This window comes from Falco peregrinus, chromosome 1 (assembly GCF_023634155.1).
Source record: "Falco peregrinus isolate bFalPer1 chromosome 1, bFalPer1.pri, whole genome shotgun sequence".
Classification (NCBI taxonomy): domain Eukaryota; kingdom Metazoa; phylum Chordata; class Aves; order Falconiformes; family Falconidae; genus Falco; species Falco peregrinus.
The window spans coordinates 111,165,812-111,191,692 of NC_073721.1; the positions used below are offsets into that span (position 1 = coordinate 111,165,812).

A 25,881-nucleotide genomic window follows, 5' to 3' on the forward strand; every position below is an offset into this window, starting at 1 on the left:
TTCTTGTTAGATTGAAGCTGATAGGCTTATACACACACGTCATGTGAAATTTTTTGAATTTTTTGAATTTACAATCCTTTTTTTTCCATGACTTTCCCTTACTTTTTTGGTTTAAGTGAATTGGAATAAATGACTTTTAATCCATATGTCTGTATTTGTCTGCATCTTTACCTGTAACTGGAATTTTCTCAATACAGAAGGTTTTCTTTCAACAAGGGGTTACTCGAGTCATGAAGTGATTGACATGGTTTCTGAAATGTGGCAGTAATATTGCACATAAAACCACTAATTTATATAAAAGACCAATTATATTTCTAGCGTGGTTCTCTGTTGCTGTCTTTTTTAATCTTAACATAATGCACCTTTACGTTGACGTTTTGTGACTGTTTCTCGGCACACAGTAACTGATGTTCTTCACTGATAGGCCCGCAGCAAAAGCAGCAAGACTGCTTCTATTGATTAGTCCAGTTAATTCAGCTATCTGGAATATGTAGGGACAATTTAAGTTTCCTCTCTAATGTATATTACTTTGGTGTTCATGGCATAAATTCACTTTCCCATCATTTAGGCCCTGTATGTAGGCTTTTCCCAGCAGCATGAATAGCTGTGTATAATGCCGAGAGCCTTTTAACTGCGTATCGCAGTTGTGACAGGACAAAGCAGCAGTCATCTCTGGAAAAACTGGGTCCTCGACCCTGACTTTTTTTTTTTTTTTTAAGTTCAAAGCTCATACCTTGAATTTGCATTAAAAGTAAATTGCCAAGCAATATACAGTCAAGGGTGTTAGTAGATTTTGTTGTCTGTTTTAAAGTTTGCATTTAAAAGTCTTTTGTAATAAAATTGAAAATCTTTGAGTAGAGCCTTTAGAAAAAGGGTCATGTGTCTCCTGTGTACTTCAGCAATGTCTGATGTGGTTTCAGCTGTCAAGCCTTATGCACATGTATGTGGCAGGAGTTTTTGACCTTAAGGACTTAAAATTATAGTCACATAGACAGATGAAGGTAGTAGGAACAAGAAGGAGCAGACACACGTAAAAATCAGGGATTTGCCCGTGATGACAAAGGGTGTGCACTGCACAGCTGGATTGCGAGTCCATATTTTATCCTTCCCTGGCTGGTATCTGATTTGCAAAGTCACTTTTCCTTATGCAAGAGATCCTACTGGTATTTCCAGAGAGATCATCATTCCAAAGAGTGCTGCAGATCAGGGCTCTGCAGATGTTCTGGCAAAACCCCGGTGTTCTGAAAAGCAGAGGGAGTAGCCAAATGGCTTCATGAAGAATGGCTGGAATATTTGGCAACCCAGGATATTCATGTGTCCCCAAGTGTAGTGATTTTCTGCCTTTGTGTTTTGTTGTCTAAATCACAAAATAGTCAATTCAATGGGAAGAAGTGAGGAGAACTGTTTCCTCAGCATCCATGTGTATTCAGTGTATGCCGCTGGCTGGCTGAGTCACATGACAATCTACTGTTGCAAAAGGTTTCCCAGCTATCTTTATTTTTCTTTCTTTTCTTGCAGTGTAAACACACCAGGTGTTCAGACAGAGTTTTCTAAGCTCATTTGGGTTTTGCACAACTACTAATATAACTCTCTTCTTTTCAACAGCTGCACAGCTTCATCCCCTGGCATCAGAGATCACCTAACAGTGTAATGCACCAGTGTGGGAAGGTGATTTCCTCTGATCAAAGTCCTTGTGTTTCTGTCCCCATCCTCTACAGCACTGCGGAGTCGATCAGGGCGGTCCATCATCAATGGAAACTGGGCAATTGATCGACCTGGGAGATACGAAGGTGGTGGGACAATGTTCACTTATAAACGCCCAAATGAGATCTCCAGCACTGCAGGAGAGTCGTTTTTGGCTGATGGTCCAACAAATGAAGTCCTTGATGTCTATGTAAGTTTCTTGTGTTTGTATTCACCTTCCTGATGGAAGAAAATGGTTCAGCTCATTGTTAACACGCAACACTAAAATTGCATTGAGTACCAATACTTGGTCAGTTTTGAAACTTTTTATATTTTACTATTGCTTGCTGTTGCTCCTGTCTTGCTGCAGATCACATAACAACGAAGCCTTTATCTGTCAGGCTTTACTGAACCAGTAAAACCAATTTTACTTTTTCAGTAAAATAGAGATAAAGCATACAAATGTCTGGGGTCTTTTTTTTGTGAAGTGGATTTTCTCTGAATACTTTCCTACTAAAGCAGATTTGGCACAGTTTAATTTTATAGTGAACTAAAGCAAATACCTAAATCAGACAAGGCATCTCACAGAGTGATACCATCTCAGTTGTCTTTAAAAGAAACGTAAGTCCAAAAAGCTATAGAACATGGGATTTGAAGCAGCACAGATTTAATATGAAGCTGTGCTAGGAGACCACAGATAATAGCCATTTGAGAAAGGAAGAGGGACAACAAATTGCAGCTGAGGGGGGAAACATATTGAAAAAGCTGTTTACTTCAGATGAGACAGCTTTTTAGTGCATCATGTTGAAATAAAAAATATAACTGGAATTGATTACAACTTACTCAAAGATAAATAGCATGTTCTGAGATTATACACTTCCACATGGTAAAATCCATTCACTGAAAAAAAACTAGAGTGACTGATGATATGGTTGTTTCATCCAGCTACAGCTTTTTTGCCCTTAAGTGCAATATGGGGTGGAAAACTGAGTGTGCTGGGTTGTTTCATAGAAAAACAAATAGTAACTGATTACTTAGCTGGGAGAAGTTAGATGTTGGCAAAGTTATTGCCCATCAGCTAAATGCTATCTTAATAAAACAGTGTAATAATTAAGCTAACATTACTATTTTTTGGATAATTTCTGATTGATTGCAGTTTTAGACTGGCAAAAGCCTGGATGATTAAATGGTGGGGCTCCTGGGTGCCCCCTATGCAGACTCCATGTTTTTAAAATATACCTATTTTTGTGTAGTTGCAGGATGCTGTGAGCTGAGGTTTGGTCTTACATTTTTATTGTCAGCTGATTAATGCCTAGTACGTAATGACCTGGAGAGAAAATGATCAGGAAATGGATTAAACAGTTATTTCCAAAGTCATACCATATAAATCCTTAAGCTTAAGTTTATCATATTTTAATATTTTAGTTTAGGCTTAGTCTCTTTAGTCTCTTCTCTTTTTTTTTTTTACTTTTGCTATGAATATATGAAACTGGCGTGATGGGCATGGCTTTATCAGTTTTGCTTTGTAGCTGCTACTATGGATTGCTACATCTAATTTGGCTGGACTCTTATCTGAGATGGTTCTTATAGATATGAGGAATACTATAATTCCTCATAAGCTGATATTTTAGTGTCGTTTCCAATATAGTGTGAGAAGGTAAAAATGGATAGTGCTAGATGAAAGAAAATCAATCATCAGTATGACACAGCCTCTCTAACAGGTTTGAAATTTGTAACCGCACAGATACAGATGTCTTTTTTTCACTTCGTCTTGCAGTTCCTGAATCATGTAATGTTCTTCATCCATAGTCATGATCTTTATGCTCTGTGTAGAAAAATGAAGAGACTTGCAGATGGGAACTACAAATGGCTTTCTGTTCATTTTGACTGTGATCATGCTGTCTTCTTCTTCCACTCTAAAATGTAGATTAAAAAGGTGTCTTAAGTTACAGCAGGTTATAATTAGCAAGATAAAAAGAGATGCAAGTTTTCTCCAGGTGCTAAGTATGCATTGCTACAAAGACTTAGGTCCACTAACTCAAAGCAAAAATTTGTATAATTCCAGGTATTTTCCTGCAGGAAAGTTGTGGCAGTATATTCGTAGGGACTTCATCAGTTAAGCTCTTCGTAACATGTGGCTGTCAGTTGTTCTGAGAAGTGTGGTGGAAAAACCATGGGAACCATTGGAAAGCTGTTCCTGGAACCTGGAATCTTAAGAACAGGGTCCTGGTTCGGGAAGGTGGGGGTTACTCTACTCTTCCACCGAAGTGAGCTTCACAGTGCTCAGTTCTCTCAGGACCAAACACAAAGAGGGTGTATTTTTTGGATAACAAAGTGATGTGGGAAGGACCAACCCTTACAAAAAAATACTACAGGCAATGCATTATTAGATGGTTCAGAAAAGCGAATGATCTCTGAGGGACAGAGTTTAGAGGAACAGCTATTATATTTGGCAAGGAAAAAGTGATTTTGACACAAAGAAAAACAAAGGTCTGAACCCCTAGTTGGTGTTGATTGGTGTGGTGAATTTAGTGAAATTTTGAAGCATAAGTGTGCTCTGCTGGGTCATAAAGCCGTTGGTGTAACATGACTTTTTTCTTTTCAGGCCACGGTTTGTCAAAAGCAAAGAGCTAGTGCAAGCTCTAGTGTTTGTTTGGTTATGTTTTTTAAAAAAGGTGCTCTAAGTTTGAGTGTAATCTGAGGCTTCTATCAAACCAATCCCCACAAAGAGTTCAGGACCTTTAAAGCCACCGGGTCAGTAGGAGCAGTACTGAAGTAATCTAAGCTAAACTAGTGAAATTAGCAGCTGATGGCACCCTTGCATTTCTGGTGGGAGTATGCTCAGGCTCTCAGCAGCAGCAATGTATAATACAAGCCAGTTGGGTATGGAGTGTGCTGCTAACAGTTTTTAAAAGCTTTCATTAAGCCATACCTTGCTCAGATCTTATGATGCCCAACTGCTTAAGCACACAAGTGATGCTGACTTCCAGAGGCACACTCTTGTCAGCTCACATAGGCTTCTGCAGCAGTGTTCTGAAACCACTTGGCTTCATTTTCACATTTAAAGGAAAACACCTGATGGTTCCTGCCTGTGTTTGATGAAGAACACTTTGATAGAGTTGTTGTGGCTAGCTGTAAAGCAGTGGGAGTGTCTGCACTTACATTACATCTCCGTTCAGTTGAAAATTAATGTGGAAGGATGCAGGAGGGTTGCACGGGCGCTCTTCAGCTGCGGTCACAAGTATGGGGGCCTTTAATCTGTTCGCTTGATCTTCACTGAGCAATGCTTATGTTGAGAGCGGCATAACGTTCGTTGGGCATCTTAGCTAGTGGATTGTCAAGTCTCCACTGAGCGGTGCAGAGGTAGCTGCACGATGATAAAAGGAACAGTTTGGTTTGTGGGACTACACCCAGAATAACCCATATGTGCTGTCTGCATGTGCTATGTTCAAGAGTACAACTGATAAACCTTAAAAAAGGCAGTTGGCTAGATTTGTAGACAGGGATCTATTTATTTTTCTCTGCTTTGTTTCTTCCTTGCATATGTTTCCACAGGCATCTGTCAAGTTCCTTCTGTCTGAGAATGTTTTGGTGACCTCGGGCCCGTCCCTGGTGCTGGGGCTGGGTGTGAGCCTCTGCTGCCCATGCTGCCGAGAGGCGAGGCCATCCCTGCTGCAGCCCGCAGCCGCACCTCAGCCCCAAGCGTGTCGCTTACAAGTTTTTTGAAGAAGATTTAGAGAAATAGTTTCTCAGCCATCACAAGCTAGCCAAGTTTGCAAACGTAGTAACCTGCATTTTCTTATTTTTTCCAGAAACAAGCACCTTTCCCCCCCCCCCCCCCAGTTTTTGGAGACATTAACCATTGTTTCTGTCCTGACCGATGATAAATAATGTTATGTAGTTAATTAGTTCAAGTACATGTTTTAAGTATTAGTAATATAACAAGTGGAAGAACTGAATATATGGCTGTTTTTCTTTTTAGATGATACATCAGCAGCCTAACCCAGGTATACATTATGAGTATATCATTCCAGGAGACAATGTCATTAGTCCTCAGTTGCTTGCTCACAGGAGGCCAGGTAAAATGCCGCTATTTCCTATTATCAAACACATTTTGTTACCCTATAAGGTAATGGAGATATTAATACCACTAAATTCAGTGAAAATGCTGCCACTGGTGTGGGAGAGGCCCAGGGTTTCACCCTACATGTTGAAAGAGAAGTCTGCACAAATTTAATAACCTCAGTGAATTAATAATGGCAGGGATTATTTCTACTGTAGCAGGGAATCTGGTCACATATTTCTACTTTCAGTTTTCAAAACGTTAACCATGGCTTTGCACAAGCTGGAGTGTTGTAACCATGTCTCAGAAATTAAATAGAACATGATTTTTCTCTTCAGAGTTTGAGGTAATTTAAAACAACCCTTTGCAGTTTCTCTTCCCTCTCCCAACTGGAGGGGTTCAAACACAAAACTGTTGCCTTTCCAAGCTAGAATCTGGACAGCTCGTGCTCCTGAGCTGTAGGTATGTTCTGTAGGTATGTACGTATGTACCGGTATGACGTTCTGAAGGACAGTAGAAAATTTGCAAGCGAGTTTGGCCCTACTTTTAATGTTCATGACTTCCTTTGGCAAATTTCTATGTGTGTTTGCAGTCTGCTCATAATGAGGAGCAGCTGTGCCGTGACATGGGGAAGCACAGAATACAGAGCATGGTACAAAAAAAAAACCCCAAAACTTTGGGAAATTGTGACAGTGGGTGCATTAACTCTACCATCTGTTTGGAGATATTTCAGTTTTTAATGTATTTTCTGGCTGAGACTTGGTTATCTTAGTTTAAAACAACACAGTCTTTGCAGGACACTATTTGGAGGTATCTGCATAGCAGATTAAAGCTACTTTTCAAGTGTAATGATGTGCCAGTTGTGATTATTAGCAGGTGAAAACATGAGACTGATATTTGCAAGTGAGGCTCATTATTTTACTTTTTTTGTTGTTGTCCATCATCAGGGGAGCCCTTGAATGGTCAGTTAGGAATGCCAGAAGGTACAAATCATGAAGATGAGGATTTGCATAGGGAGGCAGACACTCTCACTGGACAGTCAGCTGGAACTTTTCCAGTTATTCAGCCAGGAAGATTTCCTTCTCATCAGCCAGAAAACCAGGTGCCTGCTGTGCAACCACCAAGACAAAACCGAGAACACAACTGGAAACAGATTGGAAAAACCGAGTGCACTACTACATGTGGGAAAGGTAAGTGCTTCATACACCGTGCACAGAAAATAGATGACACACTGGAGGGTTCTAGCGTGGGAGAGCAGAAGCATGGAGAGAAGAAGCAGTGTAGCTATTCAGCAGCTCTTGCATGCACAAAGCATTGCTGGACCTGGTGTTTTCTGTTCTCTTAGAAGCAAAAGACACAAAGATACTATTATGTGTGCTTATATTTAAATCAGCAAACCCAACAAAATTAAAAATATGAAATACAAAGTATGTAAATTAAAAGGTAATATATGGCATTTGCCTCCAAAAGGAAATATTTCAGGATTTTATGGCAAGCTGCTTTCTCTCACACCCTTGATACACAGCTGCTTTCCTCAGCATTCTTTGGCATTCTTTATCCTTGCATTTTTGGCCTCTCCTGCTTTGTCAGATACACCCTCAGTGCTTTTTGTGTCTTTGTCAACAGTTTGTTGATCTTTAGGGGAAAGTTCCATCAGCCGTATTTGCCTCATTGCATGTTGCTGGAACAGGAATAATGTGACTTCAGAAAACTCTGGTTTTCATAGGGGAGAAGTGGCAAGGAAGAGGGATGGAAAGGGACTAGTAATTAGTGAGCTTTTGGGACCTGATGAATGCACTGCTTTGGCCTTGCCAGATTCATCCTTGCTGTAAGACACAGTGGCCACAGATTCAATGATGCACAGCACAAGATATTATTTGGAAGAACAAGTTTTTGTGATAGTAAAAGTGAAATCTTTTGTACTGTACATAGCCACTTATCACCATACCTAAAAAATTGCAGAGATTTGAAATAAAGACATACCAGGGAACTCAGCTGACTGTCAGCAGTTCATATACATTAAGAACATTTGTTTCCTAATTAGTTTGAGAGAACACTTCACAAATTTGGTCCAAGGCCAGATGAGTGTCCGTGCTATATCCGTGCTATAGATACAGATAGAGCTAAAAAATCCAGCAGTATTGATACCAGTCCAAATTATTTCCCAGTATGTTCAGAAAAGTTTTTTCATTGGGGAAATTACAGCAGAAGTGTTAGAGCTAAAATACAGCCTATAAAAGTCAGAAGACTTCTTGAAGTCAGCCTTTTTGTGGATCAAAGGAGGGAATGTAAACCAGAATTATTTTGGCTGGCGTTTAAATATACTTTGTGTCTTTAACACAAGTCATATGGGCAAAATCCTTAATTGCACCTGATTATTTAGCACTGATCAGTGAGTAGTCTCACCTGCTGAATGTCTGGATTATCATATACAGGGTGAATTTTAGTATCCCAATCAGGCAATTTATGATGCAGTTGCAGGAACTCATCAGGGTAAATGTATTCTTCCTTTTCACCATAGAAGTCTTGGTTGTATTTCTTGTGGACCTTATGGAAATATGAACACAGATCTTGCTATTTCTTCAGAGATCTGGGAGTTATTGGAAGTGATATTAATGAAATCTGAGTCAAAATGATGATAGCAAAATTGTAGGCAAATGGAATTCAAAGGATATAATTCCGACTCCTATACAGCTTAAATTTACTTCACAAAGTTTACCAAGAGAACTATCAAAAATTAGTATCTTTTTGCAGTATTTGGAGAATGTGTGTGTGTTCCGTTCAACAAACTGGACCTTGAGAGCAGCATCCAGACACTGTTGAGACTGTATGAACATTCCTTGTAATCTTGTTGTGAGAAGCCTGTGTGAATCTCTGATGCCCCTTAAGGCATTTCAAGTCAAACTAGATTACATAGATTGATTAAAAAAATGGAGTGGAAAAAGTCAGAAAGAAATCTTATACTGTTTAAGGCTTTGTTTTCATTTTGCGTGACTCAATATGAGACTCTTCTTTTTTTTTTTCATGTTTTCCTTTTTTCTACTACTTTATTTCTTCATGCAGAAATGTAGATGATACATGGTCTTTAAATTTCCTTTTTTTTCCTCCTCCCCCCTGCCCCAATGAACCCATCAATATTAAATAACGTTAGGAAATTTTAAGTTGGAAGAAGAAAGAAAGAAAAATTACTTTTGTGCCACCTAAGGGAAAAGGGGGGATAAAGTAATTGTTGCGATAAAAAGCTGTGAGATTTCAAAGCACTTTTCAGTAAAACTTGGCTTGGAAAAATAAAAAAGACTATTATCATTTTTTTTAAAAAAAAGAAAATGCTTCCCATGAGGACTGCCAACTCTTGTCCCAGATTTCCATTTAAAATGACTAAGCAAACAGATCTCCTAGAACTTGGACAGTGTGGGAACTGCTGCCACATCTTGGCAGGGAAGTGAAGTCCAGAGAGAAAAGGGCTGGTACAGTGCAAATTCCTCCAGTCCTGGAGCCACAGGAACTTCATCCAGATTTGGTCTGAAAGATCTTACAGGAGTACCACCTTCCCTCATCTTCCCGGAGCATGGCCAGTGCCTTAGAACTCTTACCTGCATCTTGGAAATTACTTGGGATGTGTAATTGGTTATCAGTCTTGGCAGTATCTTTGTTACTTTATGCAAGGAGATTAAAAAGTGCGAACTGCTGATTTTTTTCCTCCGATTTCCAGGCTCTGTCTCCAGGTTGTACACTATATTTTCCCAAATTCTGAAGTATATTGTTGATATCAAGGTCAGTCAGTATAGTTTTACTTTTCAAATACAGCTTTATCCAGAACAATCACACATCATCCACACATTTCAAATGCAAAATGACAAACATGAAATCTGAGTAGGAAAGCATTCCACGAAAAGTTTGTACAGTGAAGCATGAACTGTGTATCTGCTTGTCTGGTTGAATAGTGTTCCACTTGTCCTTATTTCATTCTGTTGAAGAAAGTCAGGCATAACCTAAGCAAAATGTTTCTGTTTCAGTTCGGAGTTAATTTTCCTGTTCATGGTTTCTTTTGCTGTGTAATCCTGAATATCTGCACTAATAAACCAATAAATAATTAGTCATTTGCAGTAATGCACTTGCTGTAGGATAGCCTAAATAACTAGAATCACCCAATTTTTAAGTCAGTGGGTCTGTCTTCAGGCGGCGCAGCTGGCAGCTGTGGGCTGTACTGTGACCACTTCTCTTTGCCTGAACCCTATTTCTCTTGTAACCAAATGGCTCCTGTTACCAGAGGTGTTTGGTGCCATTGCTGTACCGCAGTGACCAGGAGGGGTTGCTGCCACTGTACGTGGTGTAAACATGCAGAGAGAATCAGCAGGCTTTTGTACTACTTTTTAGAAAGAACTAAAAAGGAAATGTTTCCTAGTCTTCCTTTTGCTGTTTATGTGCTTGTAGAGTTGCCTTTCACATCCCTTGCCAGATTCAACTCCAGATGGGCCTTGCCTTTTGTAACCCCATCCCTGCACAATCAGACAGCATCTCTGGACTCCTCCAGGACCGCCTGCCTCTGCTTACACCTCTTGTTCTTCCTTTTTGTGTCTGAGTTGAGTTAGGAGCTCTTTGCTTATCCATGCAGGTCTCCTGCCACCTTTGCTTGATTTCCTGTTTGTCGAGATGGACCTTTCTTGAGCTTGGAGGAGGTGGTCTTTGAATATCAACCAACTCTTCTGGACCCCACTTCTCTCTAGGGCTTTATCCCATGGGATTCTTCCAAGCAGATCCATGAGGAGATTTGGGTCTGCTCTTTTTTGATATTCAGGCTTGTGGTCCTGCTTTTTGCCCTGCTCCCTCCTCTTAGAATCGTGAAATCTACAATCTCATGGTCACTGCAGCCAAAACTGTCCCCGATTTTCACACCCCTGATTTCTATGTTTTTATGTATCAGGTCTAGCAGAGCACCTTTCCTGGCTCCTCAACCACCTGTGTCAGGAAACACGTTAATGTGCTACAACTTTTCACTTACCAAATACCAGTAGACATGTTAGCACCTTGCTCTTTGTCATAATTTTGATAGTTAGTGTGCACTGGTAATAGAAGTAGATTTCTGTCTTTATGCTCTAGCATGAAAATTATTTAAAGGCCAAGTATTAAATGTGGAGAAGAGTAATGTTTAGTGAGTTTGTAGTCTACAGTAGTGCTTAACCTGTAACCAGTATCTTATGAATTCTTTTGAAAACCAGGCAAAGTGGATAATGTTCTCATGTGTTCACTAAACGCAACTCTAAAGTAAGGAGGCTCAGTCTCTTTCCAGAAGCACAACAGAATTACTGCTAAATTTTTCCTCCTTTCAACCTATGTTTTGGCTGCATTTTTTTAAACTGCCTGAATACTTAATGTTTGTACTCTCTGCACTATAAAGGCCTCATGTAGACCAAGGAGCATATTTTCTCAACCTTTCCTGCAATGCCATGCTGTACTTTCTGTATACTAAAGGCTTCCCTTAATACTGCAATTAAATAGTCTAGCATTTGGCTCTTACATTTGGAAATTTTGGATAAAATCTTAGTCTGTATGTCCTGTTGTTAAGTTACACTTTTCCTTTCTGTGTCAGTGTTGGATGCTACTGTTATGACTCTGGAGTCTTTTGCAACACATCACCTAATTTTCTTCTTCATTTCAGGGTCACAGTACCCAGTTTTCCACTGCGTCAACAGAATCACTCATGAGGAGGTATCTGAGAGTTACTGTGACAGCAGCACCAAGCCCATTCCAGAAGAGGAGGCCTGCAACCTCTTCCCATGTCCAGCTTTGTAAGACACTACAATTTACCTCAAGTGAAACAAGCCAATGTCATTGAGGTTTTGCATGTGAAAGAGGCTATTCTAAGTAGGAAACTAGTCTGAACTTCTAAGTACTATGCACTTGTTTCATAAAGTGTACTGCATATTTTTTCTGTAGTCGTTGGTGGCCTTCTTCCCCTTCACAGGGAGCAATAGCATTCAGAGAAGACAAAAGCAAAGTTGGCAACATGAGCTTAATAATTTCTCAAAGTTGCTGTGGTTGTTCAGGTATGCAACACTATACACGTTCTTGATATGGGTAGGTTTTTTTTCAAGTGACGGGCCTCGCATATACCTGCCTAAAGAAGAGGCTCTGTAGGTTATATTGCTCCATACTGGATCAGTGTGCTGTAGTGCCCACATGTTGCTTCCACGGTATCATATTTAAAGATAAGGTTAGGCTGACAGTGCTCACAGCCACCCCCTGGGGAGCATCACATGTCTTTCCTTCAATTCAGTAGTTCTTCAGCTTGAAGACAGGGTTCTGGAGCGGTAGTCCTTGTTTCCAGCACACTAATACTGCCAGCACACAAGATGTGATTTCCTTTGGAAAAGACACTCGCCATCAGGAGGCTGTGACTTACAATTGGCTAAGCAACTTATTTTAAAATGTCAACAAGAAAAACTTTAAAAAGTCAGTTCATCCAGGGTGTATACCAAGAAAAGAAAATGGTTAAACCCAGTTGCCATCGTAGCAGCTTTATTTCAGCAGAAAGCTATATTTTCCATCTCTCTTGTGGTTACATTCTTCAGTTCCCTTCTGAGCAGCCAGTGGCCACTCCTTATCCCACAGAAGTTTCTAATGGTCTGAGTGCTGCTATAGTGTTAGAGGTGCCTGACAAGCCATTTCCTAGTGCACAGTAGATACTCGGGAACTTCTGAAGATGTTTTCTTGGAGATTCTTCTCTCACCAAGCATTTTTCTCACCTTTTTCTTTGTAATGACTCATTCTAATTCAACATCATCTGTTTACACAGGATAATATCAAGAATATAAACAAAGATATGTAAATATTTATTACAAAGATTACAGAGATTTTGCTTGCTTTCTGCAAGGGTTCTGAAATCAAATGTGTGAACGTTTCAGACACTTCCCTTATTTCTGTATGTCTTCATGCTTGAAATGAAAACTGAAAGGGAAAATTACATGTTTAAACAAAAGTGATTAAATAAATACAGTGAAATCTTGGAATGAGAATATATATCTAGGGAATCTTTTCATCTCTAAAATTAAATGTATTCATTCATTGCTTATTATTTGCTATTTCAGTAGTATGTATGAATGCCTGAATGCATTAGGGATTTTTCGATACTGTCCTTTTTAGAGCCTTTGCTGCAAAAAAAAATTATGCAACACACCTTAAATTTTTTAGAAGTATCATTAGATCAGTAATACATATTATAGATAGATTCTTTAAAAGAAAACCAAACAGCAATTACTGGGTTAAGTAACGTTTGTTAGTATGTCTTGAAACCAGGGATTGTGCAATCTGTATGCATACTTACTATTATCAACCACTATGGGTAGATTGGGTGCAAGTATAAAACATCTTCATGGAATATCGGTATGCATATAGAGTCTTACGGGTTATTTTATCAGATTCTATATCAGCATGAGGATCACATCATTCAAGTTCTGTTAAGATTAGTATAGAGAAATCTTTACTGAAGAAATACATCTTCTTGATTTTTTCTTTAGCTGGGATATAGGGGAGTGGTCTGAATGCAGCAAAACATGTGGCCTTGGTATGCAGCACCGACAGATCCTATGTCGGCAAATGTATGCCAATCGCACCTTGACAGTTCAGCAGTACCGCTGCCAGCACCTGGAGAAGCCGGAGACAACCAGCACTTGCCAGCTGAAGATCTGCAGTGAATGGCAGATTAGGACAGAGTGGACTTCAGTAAGTATGAGTCATTAATTTGGGGCATAACACCTCAGAAAAGAGTAAGAATTTTCTTCCAGGTATCACTGATCAAACATTAAATTTGTTTTTGTTTAAAGCGGGGAAGTGAAACGTGAAAAGCCTTGGAAGTAGGTGAATCTTAGTTCAAGAAAACCCTGCTGGATTATGACCATTAAACTTTACTGTTCATAACCAGAAAGAAGCTGAAAATGAGCAATTGAATAGTACAAAACACACAGCTGTGTGTGTACAGAAGTACGCAAGTTTTCTGAGCAATGTATTTTTAAATGTTTTGTGAAGTAGAGTTGGGGGAGCCTTGATAGGTTTGCCTGTGGTGACAAACCTCCTGCTCTTTCTCATAGCGTGTAGAATTTAGTTCCAGGAGTTATTTTACCTTATGGATGTATTATGGGTAGGGTCAGTAGTTGTTGTTACTGTAGTTGGTTTGAGGCTATGCCAAGACTTTCAGATAAATGTGGATGTCCAGTTCCAGGCTTTAGTTTTTCTGTGTTGCTTACAAAAGGTTTGGCCAACCTGACAACCATCCTAGGTATTTTCATGGCCGTTGTGTGAAAGAGACAGTATCCTGGTGTATTAGGTGCAGTGATAAACAAATCTTTCAGTTAGCCACAAAACAAAAGAAAACAACAAAAAAAAACCAATTAGAGTTGCTGAATTATGTGGGTGGATAGACTATGAGAAGTTCCAGCTTAAACCCTGAACCTAAACCTTCTTTCTCCTTTCTGCTGAAGTGCTTCCTTACTCGTAACGCCCCCAGCCCATGCTGGAATGTGTTTCCCGGCACGCATGGGCTAGCTGCACTGGCAGCAGCAGCACAGCCGTCCATCCACACAGACACAGCAGGCTAAAGTGCTGTGCAGCAGGCTGTTTGTGGCTTTCTAGTGGGTCTTCCCGCATGGTTTGAAGGTTAATGTGGGTTAACTCCCTCAGCTGCTGCATATTTGAGGCTGATAGTGGCGTTCATGCCCATTCATGAAGTTATCTGTCATATGTTCATATATTCCTGATTTAAAAAAAAAAACTAGAAATACCTAGATAGATGAGTGTAAAAATATGTGGGCACATTAATTCATTATTCATGATGAATTAAATTCCATCTGGTGTTAAAGGATAGTAAAACAGATATTAAAGGTAAAGTTTTGGGTTTTTTATTGTGTTGATGATGAGAAAGGGGAGCTGTTTTTGTGTGGTGTTTTGTTGCATTTTGAGAAGTATTTCAGTGTACAGACCCTTTAGAGGTTTACTGCATACAGTGAATCAAGCCAAACAAATGCTTTAGAAATTGTAGCTGGTTGAATATAAGTGTAACAACTGCAATAAAATTTTGTGATTAATTTGCTCTTGGAAGTAAAATTGAAGTTCTTGGCATGAGGAAGATGCATTATAAAGAAAGGAGCAATTGAGTTTGCAGACTGATGTCGGTATAACATTTGTTTGTGTTTGTGCTTACTGAAGTACAGTTAGGTTGTCACTTTGGAGACGGGGCTGTGATCTTAAAAGTAAGTTTAAGATTTTCTTGTGTGCTTACCATTTTTTCTGACATACAAATGTCAAAAACTTTGATCTAACTGATTAGAAAAAATGGCATTGAAGTAATTTTTAATATGGAGTCAGCAGATGACTTCGAGAGTAACTGGACAAATGACATAAGGAATGTTATAATAATTTTTATTAGGATTTTGCTATTTAATGACCTCACGCATCTAGTCTGGCATTTTGCCAGTGTTGTAGAGTGAACAGTTGAAGAAACAGCTGCAGTCTGAAGATGAAGTTTGTGAGGTATCTTACTGTGGGAAATCTATTTTACATGGTAAGTAACTTTGACATGTAAATACAGTAGACATGATTCAGCATTCGAAAGCAAGGAAGAACCAATGAGGCTGCCTTTGGAAGCCTTGCTAGGAACCCTTGTATGCAGGTACCGCAGTCTTTAGTCTTCAAATTCCCAAAGATTCCTCCCTTTCATTCTGGAGTATTTACAGGACTCATCAAAACATTTCATGCATATGCAGCAGAAAGTTGTGTTCCCATCTTGCTTCATGATGTGGATGCTTCACATAATGAGGCAGAGGTAGCAGCAGTTGTCAGAGTCCTCAGAGGCTGAAGAAGCGAGAGAAGGGGCAGCCTTTACTTGCAAGATGGACTCAGAAGTTTTGGTTTTTTGCATTTCTCTTGCTTCATGTCTGCTTACAGGTCAAGATCAAAATTATGCAGAGTATGTATCCAAATGTATCTGCATAGTGTACTGTAGAACACTACAGACTGAGCATATGATTAAAACTGCTACTGTGTTTTTACTCCCTATTCCTAACAATCGCAAATAGTTCTGTAGCTTCTGTGGACGTCTCGGCAGGAATGAATGAGCTGTACATTCCCAGCTCCCTGACTAACCACTGCAGTTCTTGCATAGAACCCTGATACAACCTCCCTTTTGTTACAGTGCTCAGTGCCCTGTGGAGTGGGGCAGAGGACCCGAGATGTGAAATGTGTCAGCAACCTCGGAGACATTGTTGATGATGAGGAATGTAACATGAAGCTGCGGCCAAATGATATTGAGAACTGCGACATGGGTCCCTGTGCAAAGAGCTGGTTCCTTACAGAGTGGAGTGACAGGGTAAGGCTTCCCGTTATCTTTGTGCTGCCAGAGCTTCTAAAACAACTTAGGTGCTCCAGGATTCAAAAATATACATCTGTACAGCCATAAAAGGAGTGATCTTATTTTCCTTGTTTATCCTTGATCTGTTAAACAAGCAAAAGCAAACAAAAAATTAATGATCCCAAGGGCAACTCAAGTTTGTGTTAGATATAAGAATGCATAGAAAGGGCAAGCATGTGGGTACATGGCCAAGCATCTGGATTTAGAATTGGCTCTGTGTCTGAACTTTCCAAAATATTGAGTGTGCTGAGATTTATTATTCTGCCTTGTTTAGCCCTGAGTCTCAAGATTCAAACTCTACAAGTTTCCCTACTGTTTTTTTAAGAGATGGAGGTTTGAGGCCTGATGTCTGGGTTTAAGTTCAAGCCGTAAAACAGTTATCCTTTAGCTGTGAAGAGAGGAACAGCTTTGTAAGCTTAGGCAAGGTTGATTCAGGCTTTTGTACTTTGTAAACATGGATGTATTTTTTATTCCAATGAGTCAGATTCTCCACATGAAGGCAAAAAAACCAGTGGTGATTTACCTTGTTTTGTGATTGGGTTCAGAGTTGTTGTTCAGCAGTGATATTTATGTGTCGTGGTTTAACCACAGATGGTAATTAAGTGCCACACAGCCGATCACTCACACCCCCCCTCACCCAGGGAGGTGAAGAGGAGAATCAGAAGGGAATGCAAAGCTCAAGGGTTGAGATAAGGAAAGTTTAACAACTGAGATGATGATGGCAATAATAACAATGACAATGATGATGATGAAGGAGAAGGGGAGAGAACTGAAATCCAAAGGAAAGGGAGAAAAGAAAACATGCACAGTACAGCTGCTCACCACCCAGTGACCGATGCCCAGCCAGTCCCCAAGCAGCGATCGGCAGCCCTGGCCAGCCCCCCAGGTGTATGTACCAAGCATGATGCCCCATGGTATGGAAAACCTCTTTGTCCAGTTCAGGTCAGCTGTGCTGGCTGTGTCCCCTCCTAATTTCCTGTGCCGCTCCAGCCCTCCCCGGCAAGGCCTGAGAAACCAAAAACTCCCTGACCACACTGTTCCCACACCATATTCACAACAGCACTGCACTAGCCACCAAGAAAAAACTTAACTCCATCCCAGGCAAAACGAGGACAGTATGCTTTCCTGAAGAGGCTTACACACACAGGCTAAGGCAAGCCTGGTATTTCGGTCCCTGTTGTGTATGCTTGCATATCAATTTCATCTGTAGACAAGTTGAGCTTCTTCAGTCTGTAAAAATCCTGATTCCATCTCCCTTTCCTTTGACTGGTTGTTTTGGCAGGCAAATAATAAATTTATCATGGAAACTGTAAGATTACATTCATACCTTTATGGATTCATTATTTGGATCATTTTGTGGCAGTATTGCTGAAAGCTAGTCATGTCTGGCTCATAGGTTATGCACTAGTTTGGTCACTCAGAAGATTTTCCACATTTTAGATGCAGAGGAGGAACTTCGCAAGTAGAACAGGTACCTGGTATATCACATAATTTTAAAAAGACTGATCAGATTCTTGCTACAACTAAAGGTCTTCAAAATTTTCAGCCTTTAGACAAGTCAAATAGATTTTACAAAGACAAAAAAGGGGGTTTTTCCGGTTATTATTCACTCAGTGTGTGCTCTTGCATAGCATGGACAAAAAGTTACCAGGTAAGGTTTAGGTATTAGTGCAAATGGCAAAGATTTTGCTGAAGGGGAAATGTCGCTGCCTTTTATTATGTGTTGGGTTTTTTTTAGCTTGTAGAGCTGTACAGGGATATTTTACAAGTAAGAGAGAAAAATGCTTTCTAGCCACAAAGATCTTATTCTTGAAAAAGCTGGCCCAGCTACTATCAGCTAGTGCAGCTCCACCACATAAAGCCCATACATTCCGGTGAAGACTCTAGTGTCAATGTTTTCTTCATCATTCTATGCTGATATTTTGTCTTCTGCAGAATTAAAGTAGGTTTTGACGCTGAAGGTTATGACTGTGGAATGAATGCTTATTTATACGTATTAAATGAGACAGAGAAGTGAAGCAGGTAATGTGGAAAATGTTGGAGTTTTTTCTTACCACAAACGTTTTAGGGTCAGAGAGTAAAGAATGGATTTTGTTACCTTCTCAGCTTATATAAGTGTACAAATTAATTTCTTCCAAATGCTTGCTACTGTAGTTGGCATTATTCACCATCATGTCTGCCAGCAGTGGGTTTGGAGTTTGATTCACGAAGAGAATGGAAGGAACAGCTTACTTCAGGAAAAAAGTAGATATGAGCTAGGATGTGCAGAATCTTCTAAGATTCACACATACCTTACAACTGGGATGTTCAGAGAAGTTTAGTGCAGTGATCCCAGTGGAAGTCAGTGGAATATAGGAGTAGTCAATTTTGCAAAGTCAGGCCTTTGGCCATTACCTTCGTTACTGCACCTTTCAAGGACTCTTTTTCAGGGTCAGAAGTCTCTCTTTCTTTGTAGATGAGTGTGTTTCTACTGAAAGACAAGAGGAGAATTCGGTCATGGAATGGAAATGACCGTTCCCAGGTGTATGGACTTCGCATCTGTAATTTCTCAAAACAATTCTTTAAAAAGTGCTCTAAGCCAGGCCAGACTTCAGCAATAAGCATAGATCAGCGATGGGCAGCCACAAATGGTTCAGATAAGCAGGCAAAAGTTCAAATGTTTAAAGAAAGGTTGTTCAAACCTTTTGAGTCTGCAAAACTGTGGTGGAAATCTCACAAGAACAGACCTTCTTTGTGAGATTTATTACATGCCTACTGCAAGTCCCAGCTGGAAATACCACAGAACAGTCTTTCCCATTGTATTTTGACATTTCAGCCGTGGCTAGAAATAAGAGGTAAAAGAACTTATCATAACTTTTGAGAACCTTGGAACTTTGAAATGGTTGAGTTCAAACTTGGTTACAGCCATAAGAGAAGGCCTGGCTTGTGCTTTTCTGAACCCACTTTGCAAACACTTCATGTGTACTGTTGCACATGCAGCAAGTTGAGATTTCCAGAGGCCTGTCAGAGATCGGTTAGGCACATACTTTCTCTTTCACCAAGGGATATATCAAACTTCCATGTCTGGATTTATGTGATGCATGGGACATTACAGTATAGCCTTGATTAATTAGCAAAACATCAAGAAAAAGCACAGTAACATAAAAATTACAGTTGTCTTTGCTGCCAACAGATGTCAAATTTCAGGATTTGATAGCTGTGGTATATATTTGTGCAGAATTTGACAAGGGTATTCTTCAACACAGGGAGAGAAAGAGATGAATAGTCACATCTGAGTTTTAAGAAAAGGACAGGATCTAATCTAGGGTTGGTAGAAAGATTTTGGGGTTTCTTGTTTTACTGAAACCTTGCAAAGTTTTAACTGATGCAAAATCATGCTGGTTGCCTTCATTTTCATTAATAGTTTCTGTGGTTCTGAATTGGAAGATTATATCATTACATTTCCCTAAATGTGATTTCTGCAATACAACATATGTGCACTTAAAAACCTGCAGAGTACATACAGGAATTGTGTGTTAGGAGTTGTTTCTCCTTCCCAGTGTGGGCTGTAAGTAGCTTTACTCCGTAAATAACACTTGGATGCCTTCTCACCATGTTCTCCTGTCTTGTTTTCCCACAACATGAATTTATGTATTTCATGGCCCACCTGTTCCCCCTCACTGCATTGACCTTCTTGGATTCAGTTTCATATACATATAATTAATCCTAAGTAATTAACCCCCCTCCATGTTCCTAAAACAATTCAGTTCTCGTTTTGAGTTGTTTCTATAAACAGGTGTCAGTATGTGACACACACACTGCTACCTGCACAGCTTAGGAGTTGTGCGGCTGCCATGTGCACACTGGTGGAGCGTGGGAGGGAGGGAAGGAAAGTTCATCCTGGAGAACCAAACCCTTATCTTCTGAGAAATTCATGCTCTGTTATTTGTCTTTGCAGCAGATCTAAACACCATACTTTGATATCCCCTGGGCTCAGTCTTGAGAGAAACAGAAATTTCTACTTGTTTCAAGAGGAAAGATCACAGGTTAGGTGTCTCTAGCAGCAAAATGAGACTTCTCTTACTCTGTGTGCCTGTCCTTACATTTATTCCTCTACCTTGAGTACAAAGAAGACAATTAAGTTTCATGGCTTTGTCTTCTACATGATCTTTAACCCCTTTTGACTATAGAGAAGCTGGACAAACTTTTGTGATATTTTTACGTGCGTTTCTATAAAATGGCTTCCTGGATCATAATTCTGTTAAGATGTCCTACTGCGTTACAACAGCAGCGTTCCACCAAGCTGCATCCATTAATCAGTAGAGTAAAGCTGGTGAACCTTGCTGAACTTAGCAACAAAATTGGAATGATGGGAGCAGATGAGATTCTTGCAAACATTTCACATGACTGATTCTTTGACAGCTCTAATTGCTGGAAAGTTTACTTCTCCTAGGGGTCAGAAGCGGAAAACTGCATTCTCCTGATTTACAGCAATGGGACACTCACCAGTGTTTCCTTCCAGCTAACTGGAGCATTTCCCTCTTGCATTTTTGTCCATTCCTCATTGCCATCTCCTCTGCTCATTTGTTACTCATTTTATGTTTAGAGCATACTTAGAAAAGAAGCCAAAATACAAACAATTTTAGATGTTAATGAGATTCTGAGGCCAAAATAAAATCTTGGGAAGAAAGAAAAATGCTGCACATCAGAGAACAAAATCAAAACAGATCAAATGCATGCTCTGGATTTCACTCTTCATTAAAAGGAGTAACAGCAATGCTTCTGTAATATCTTCCATTAGAGAACTGTGTTGTGCTTCATAAAAATCAGCGCTTTATTCCCCATAATCCCCAAGCATTACCTAACAGGTACAAGCAAGTTTATTAACCAGTCAGATGTGGAGTCACCAATGAATATTGTAGCTCATGCTCTTATTTTACTGGGGTTTATTTAAATTTGGATAGCTCATGTAAAATCTCCTCGATTCTGAAAAAAAACACAAAGGAAAAGAGACCACCGTTGAGCTTGTACAGGTGTTTCGTTATTTTTTATTATCGCTGTTCATTTGTTTTCAGTATAAAATGAAAACAAGATAAAATACCCTCTCTGTTGATTTCACATGGGAATCATATGGAAGGAGAAGTTTTGCATTCTTTATGTATAAATATGTAACTGACCTCATGATTTGCAATGAAACATATGGCCAGGAGAGTTTTGAAGGAGACATTGCTAGAAGGGTGGCCAGGACCTACAGAGATTCTGTTTTCTTTTCTAGAGCTGATCTCTCTTTGCCACAATTCAGCTGCTTTAGATAAAAATCAGCATATAAAAGTCTGCGTGGCAGGGAGCGCTAGGGCCCGCAGTGTCCCGGTGGGGTCAGCAGGGCAGGCTCAGAGCTTGCAGGCAGGGGCAAACAGGAGTCCAAATTATCGTCCAGGTTATGGCAATGAGGCAGGTCCAAAGTCAAGCTGGGAAATCAGCCCACAGCTCAGGTCCAGTAACCAGGGTAGGACACAGCCCAGTGACCCTGGGACAGGTCTGTGGTAATGAGGCAGGGTCAAGGTCACCCTCAGAGGTCCAAGGGTCAGGGATGGATGAGGCCTGTGCCCAGGCTGTGGCTGGGGACTGCACGTCCCTCGCTGAAGCTCAGGTAGGGGCTGGTGGACCAGGGCTGAGGTTAGATCGGCACGCTGGGGCACGGGCTGGAGTGTGGCTGGAGGCCCCAGGTGAGGCCGGTCATACACGAGTACCAACCGTGCTACCAGCTATGTATGAAGAAGGTAACTGTGTACATTGAAGGAATCATCATCCAGCTGAAGTGTCCAAAAATTCTAAGACCGTACTTCAAACCTTTTGTTACCTTGGAAGGATACGGTGGGTCTGCCAGACTGAGAACAGGGATGGAGGGATGGTTTGACTTTGATCCAGCACCTACCGTAAAGGTGCACTCTAAAGGGAAATGATGTAAATGCAGTGATCAGAAAGTGTTTTGGCAATACGTAAGGATATTTCTGACTAGCGCACCCACTCACCCACCCACCCTTTCTTTTTTTTTTTTTTAAGAGATTAAGGCTGTTCTCAACAGTTTTATGTCCTTTGAAAAATTGCCCCCAGTTTTGGAACTGTGGCAGAAGTGAGCTTCTGGAATACAAGTCTTAGTTTTGTTATGGGGAAAACAACAGTTACATAATCCTTCTAAAATCCCTTCTGACAGGGATTTTCTCAGCGTAGGTGGAATAATGCTAAGGAGTTTCATAAACGCATTTCAAACATAGGTCTTAATTTTTATTTTTCACAGTAGTGAAACATCAGGAGGATGATACATAAAAAAAACTTCATTATTATCTTGTGGGCAGTAGTTAAGCTGATGAAGGTTAAGTGCAGTAGACAGAAGTCCTGCACAAATGGGGACGTTTTACTGGAACTCAGTTGGTGTTTGTTTAGCGATTTAATTAAGGCTAGTGATGATGCTGAGACCTGGGTGAAAGGACTCTCGAATTCTGGTGGATTTTCAGCTGCCTCTTTCTTGTGGTCTCTTGTCCCAGCTGAGGGTAACGGGTCGGTCTGGCATGTTAGTGGAAGGGAACTGGCGCTGTTAATTGCTTTTTTTCGCTCTCCCAAGCCCTGTGGCTGTGACAGAAATTCAGGCTCCCACTTGCAGTTTTCCAAGTTTGCAGAACTAGCCTTATTTTCCTGAACTGCTGTTCCAGTTGTTTTCTGACAACTATCAGAGCACTGGGTTGGGGGTGAGGGGGCGGTATTTTTAGTTTTTAATGGGAATGGAAACCTTCTGAAACTGAACTCGTGAGGGAAGGACCTCAGGAAGAGGAGAAATGGCAGGCTCCTTAAAACTAGGGAGGGTGTTCCACAGACTAAGTTTTCTGAGGAAATTCTGCCAATTAAAACAAGACAGTGAAACAAAATATCTTTAATAATAGGACCAGAACAGAGAAGTTGTAGCTTGTGAAAGTTCCTCATGTCATACAACGTTAGGTTATGGCAGTTGCTAGGTATTAACGCAACAAATCAATGGCACCAAATTGAAAGGGGTGGGTGTGTCAGTTGTGAAAACCAAAGGGAGAGGATTCATTATCCAAACACTCCCTCCTCCCCGCCTTGGGCTTTGGAAATCATGGCTTTCACATGGAAGATTTTTACTGAAAGGAAGAAAAAAAGATGAAAAACCAGATACTTAACGTAGAAACATTCAGGTTTAAGTTTGCTTTGTAAATCCTTTGAGGGTAGTTAATCTGTAGCAAAGTCTTGCAGCAGAGGGTGGGACAACCCTATACCTTCCCATTTGGTATTTCCTTTGTTATTTGATATGCAAGCCTAGTTCATGCATAATCATTTAAAACATAAGACTATGGAGATTTTCTGGATGACTTTATGGACTAAACTTGTTCCCAGCTCTGGTTTGCAAAGCAGAAAAGCAAATTAGATTGTGAAATGAAAATTACTTAGAAATAAGAGAAGTATTTGCAGAGTATATGCACAGTTCTCTATGCATAATGTAATTGAACATATTTGCTGGGGATAAAATATGAACAGCCACAAAACTGATTTCTGTACAGTGGGTTTGCAAGGTAGCCATTTTATGGGGCTCAGTTAAACAGCTAGTTTACCTAGGCGTGGACCGTTTGAAAAGGACTTAGTTTAGTTTTAGTTTCCATAAACAAGAAAATGCTCACTACTAGCAGCATTTACATCATTCTTGTATTTCAAGATTTTGCCAGTTTACTTTGGAAAGACCTCCTTAGCCATCAAATCTGGTTTGCTGGGGAGGTAAGCATATCTTACATGTCTGTGTGAAAGTGGAAAATTTTGTTGTGCACCACCAACAAAAAAAGGTTCATTATGTTACTAATAGGCAGCATTTAAGAGAAGCTTAATTATTTGATCTTGCAGATGGAGAAGGAGCCATTTCAAACTATGAGCAGTTTTTTTCCTATTCCTGTGGAGTACAAAAGCATCTCATTAAATTCTGAATTTCTAGTTTTTCCAAAATTTTTGTTTGTTTGTTTGTTAAAAAAAATTAGTTGTAAAAAGTTGAATCACTGTTGTTGTTTTCTAGGGATTCCATTTTAGGAAGGCTTTGCCCTTCCATTTGAACATCTTGTAAGAGGAACCAATTTGCTGATAGGAAAAATGTTTTTCTGTACTCTCTGTGGAATGCATATAACATGACTAGATGTTTCACGCAACAGTGAGTAACATGTAGTTTGCAACCAGTTGTACTTTCAGTCACTGGTCTCTCTCTTGAGAAGATGAATGACTGTATTAGTTAATCCCATTATTAATAGTGGTGCTATCTTGGCATCTGCTGTTCTGCAGTTGAATTACTAGATATGAACTGATTGTTACTGATGGGAGCCTTATCAAGCTAGTGGTCAGCTCCATGTCTTGTTGTTAGTTCTTTGAATCATTCTCACTTTTATTCAATAAAAATTAAAAACATGGTCCAGTGCAGTTACATTCATTTGCAAGGAATGTACTGTTCATTGTGGAAGTAAGCCACAGTTTCTTATAACTAATTACAATGTATGTTAAAAATAACATCTGAAATGTCAATCAAATGCATCTTTTTCCCCCCCATATACTGCATACTTGTGGTTTTCTTTGCATGTGTAATATAGTTGTTTATATTCAATTACACACACATCTTTCAGTGAGCTGCACATGGGTTTTTCTTTATTTTAATTAAAAGCCAAATGCATTTTAAAAGAAAAAGGAAGAAAAGGAAGATTAAGAAAGGACTAAGCAACAAAAAACCAGTCTTAACAGAAGAATTGATTATTCCCTGGCATGTTTCTGTTTTTTAAATGTCAGTAGTTTGATGCTGCCCAGAGCAATGGAATATCGGAGACTTCCACTAAAGTGGATGAATGACCGAACTGCAAGGGCATAAATGGAATTTATCCTGTGTGATTTATGGATGACATCCATATATCTCCGAACATATGATATAAGAATCTGCATATCACTATTTATTAAGAACTTTCAGAATTTAGCAGTGAAAAAATGAGAATGTTGAATGTTAGTTACTGGGAAGCCATATCACTAGAAAGCAACATTGAATTTACATAAACTTCTGCAGCGACCTCTTCTGCTGAAACTAATCAACAACTTACGATTAAAACAGGTTGGGCAATAATTAGTGGTAGTTACAGTTATCTGCTGAGGATTTACCTGAATCTTTTGAAACCACCTGTCAAAAATGTGTATATTTTTCTTTTTTATTGCACTCTCATACTCTGTCAACTCGTTACATGGAGAAGTCCCAGGATGTGCCGTGCAGTCATTTTACTACCAGTGCCACAGCCCTAGAGCCTTCCTAGCCTTGTCCTTCTAACCGGTGTAAGAGTTCACCTGGCTGGCAGCTTGAATGGTCGGAGAAGAAACTCACTCACAGGACAATTCCAAGGCTGAAATATGACTGCTATCTGAAAAGCTGCTTATAGAAATCACCCCTCCTCAGATCTATTAACTGCTATACAAAAAGATGAAAACTGAATGAATTTACAGACTGGAAGAAGGACAGGAAAGCAAGAAAGCTAACAAAAAGTTATAAAAAAATAGGTTCCTTTCTTTCCTAATCCTTCAGGTTTTTGCGTTTGTGACTTTAAAGGCAGGTACCACAGCTGAATCACAAGTAAAAATAATCAACTTGGCACAAGTTCATTTACTTTTTGTGATTGTTGCTTCTCCTCATTTCATTGTGCAGTCTGGAGGACGGACTAGTGAACATGTTCTG

At 39.8% G+C, this 25,881-nt stretch overlaps 1 protein-coding gene across 1 annotated transcript in view; it reads left to right on the forward strand.

Moving 5' to 3' along the window:
* The window catches only part of THSD4 (thrombospondin type 1 domain containing 4), a 319,742-nt gene that overhangs the window by 280,396 nt on the left and 13,465 nt on the right, over nucleotides 1-25,881 (forward strand). The window contains exons 9-14 of the mRNA XM_055790923.1: nucleotides 1,719-1,894; nucleotides 5,666-5,762; nucleotides 6,694-6,936; nucleotides 11,406-11,535; nucleotides 13,264-13,468; nucleotides 15,933-16,106. Of these exons, the coding sequence (XP_055646898.1) occupies nucleotides 1,719-1,894; nucleotides 5,666-5,762; nucleotides 6,694-6,936; nucleotides 11,406-11,535; nucleotides 13,264-13,468; nucleotides 15,933-16,106 (1,025 nt within the window). The remainder of the gene's footprint in view (nucleotides 1-1,718; nucleotides 1,895-5,665; nucleotides 5,763-6,693; nucleotides 6,937-11,405; nucleotides 11,536-13,263; nucleotides 13,469-15,932; nucleotides 16,107-25,881) is intronic.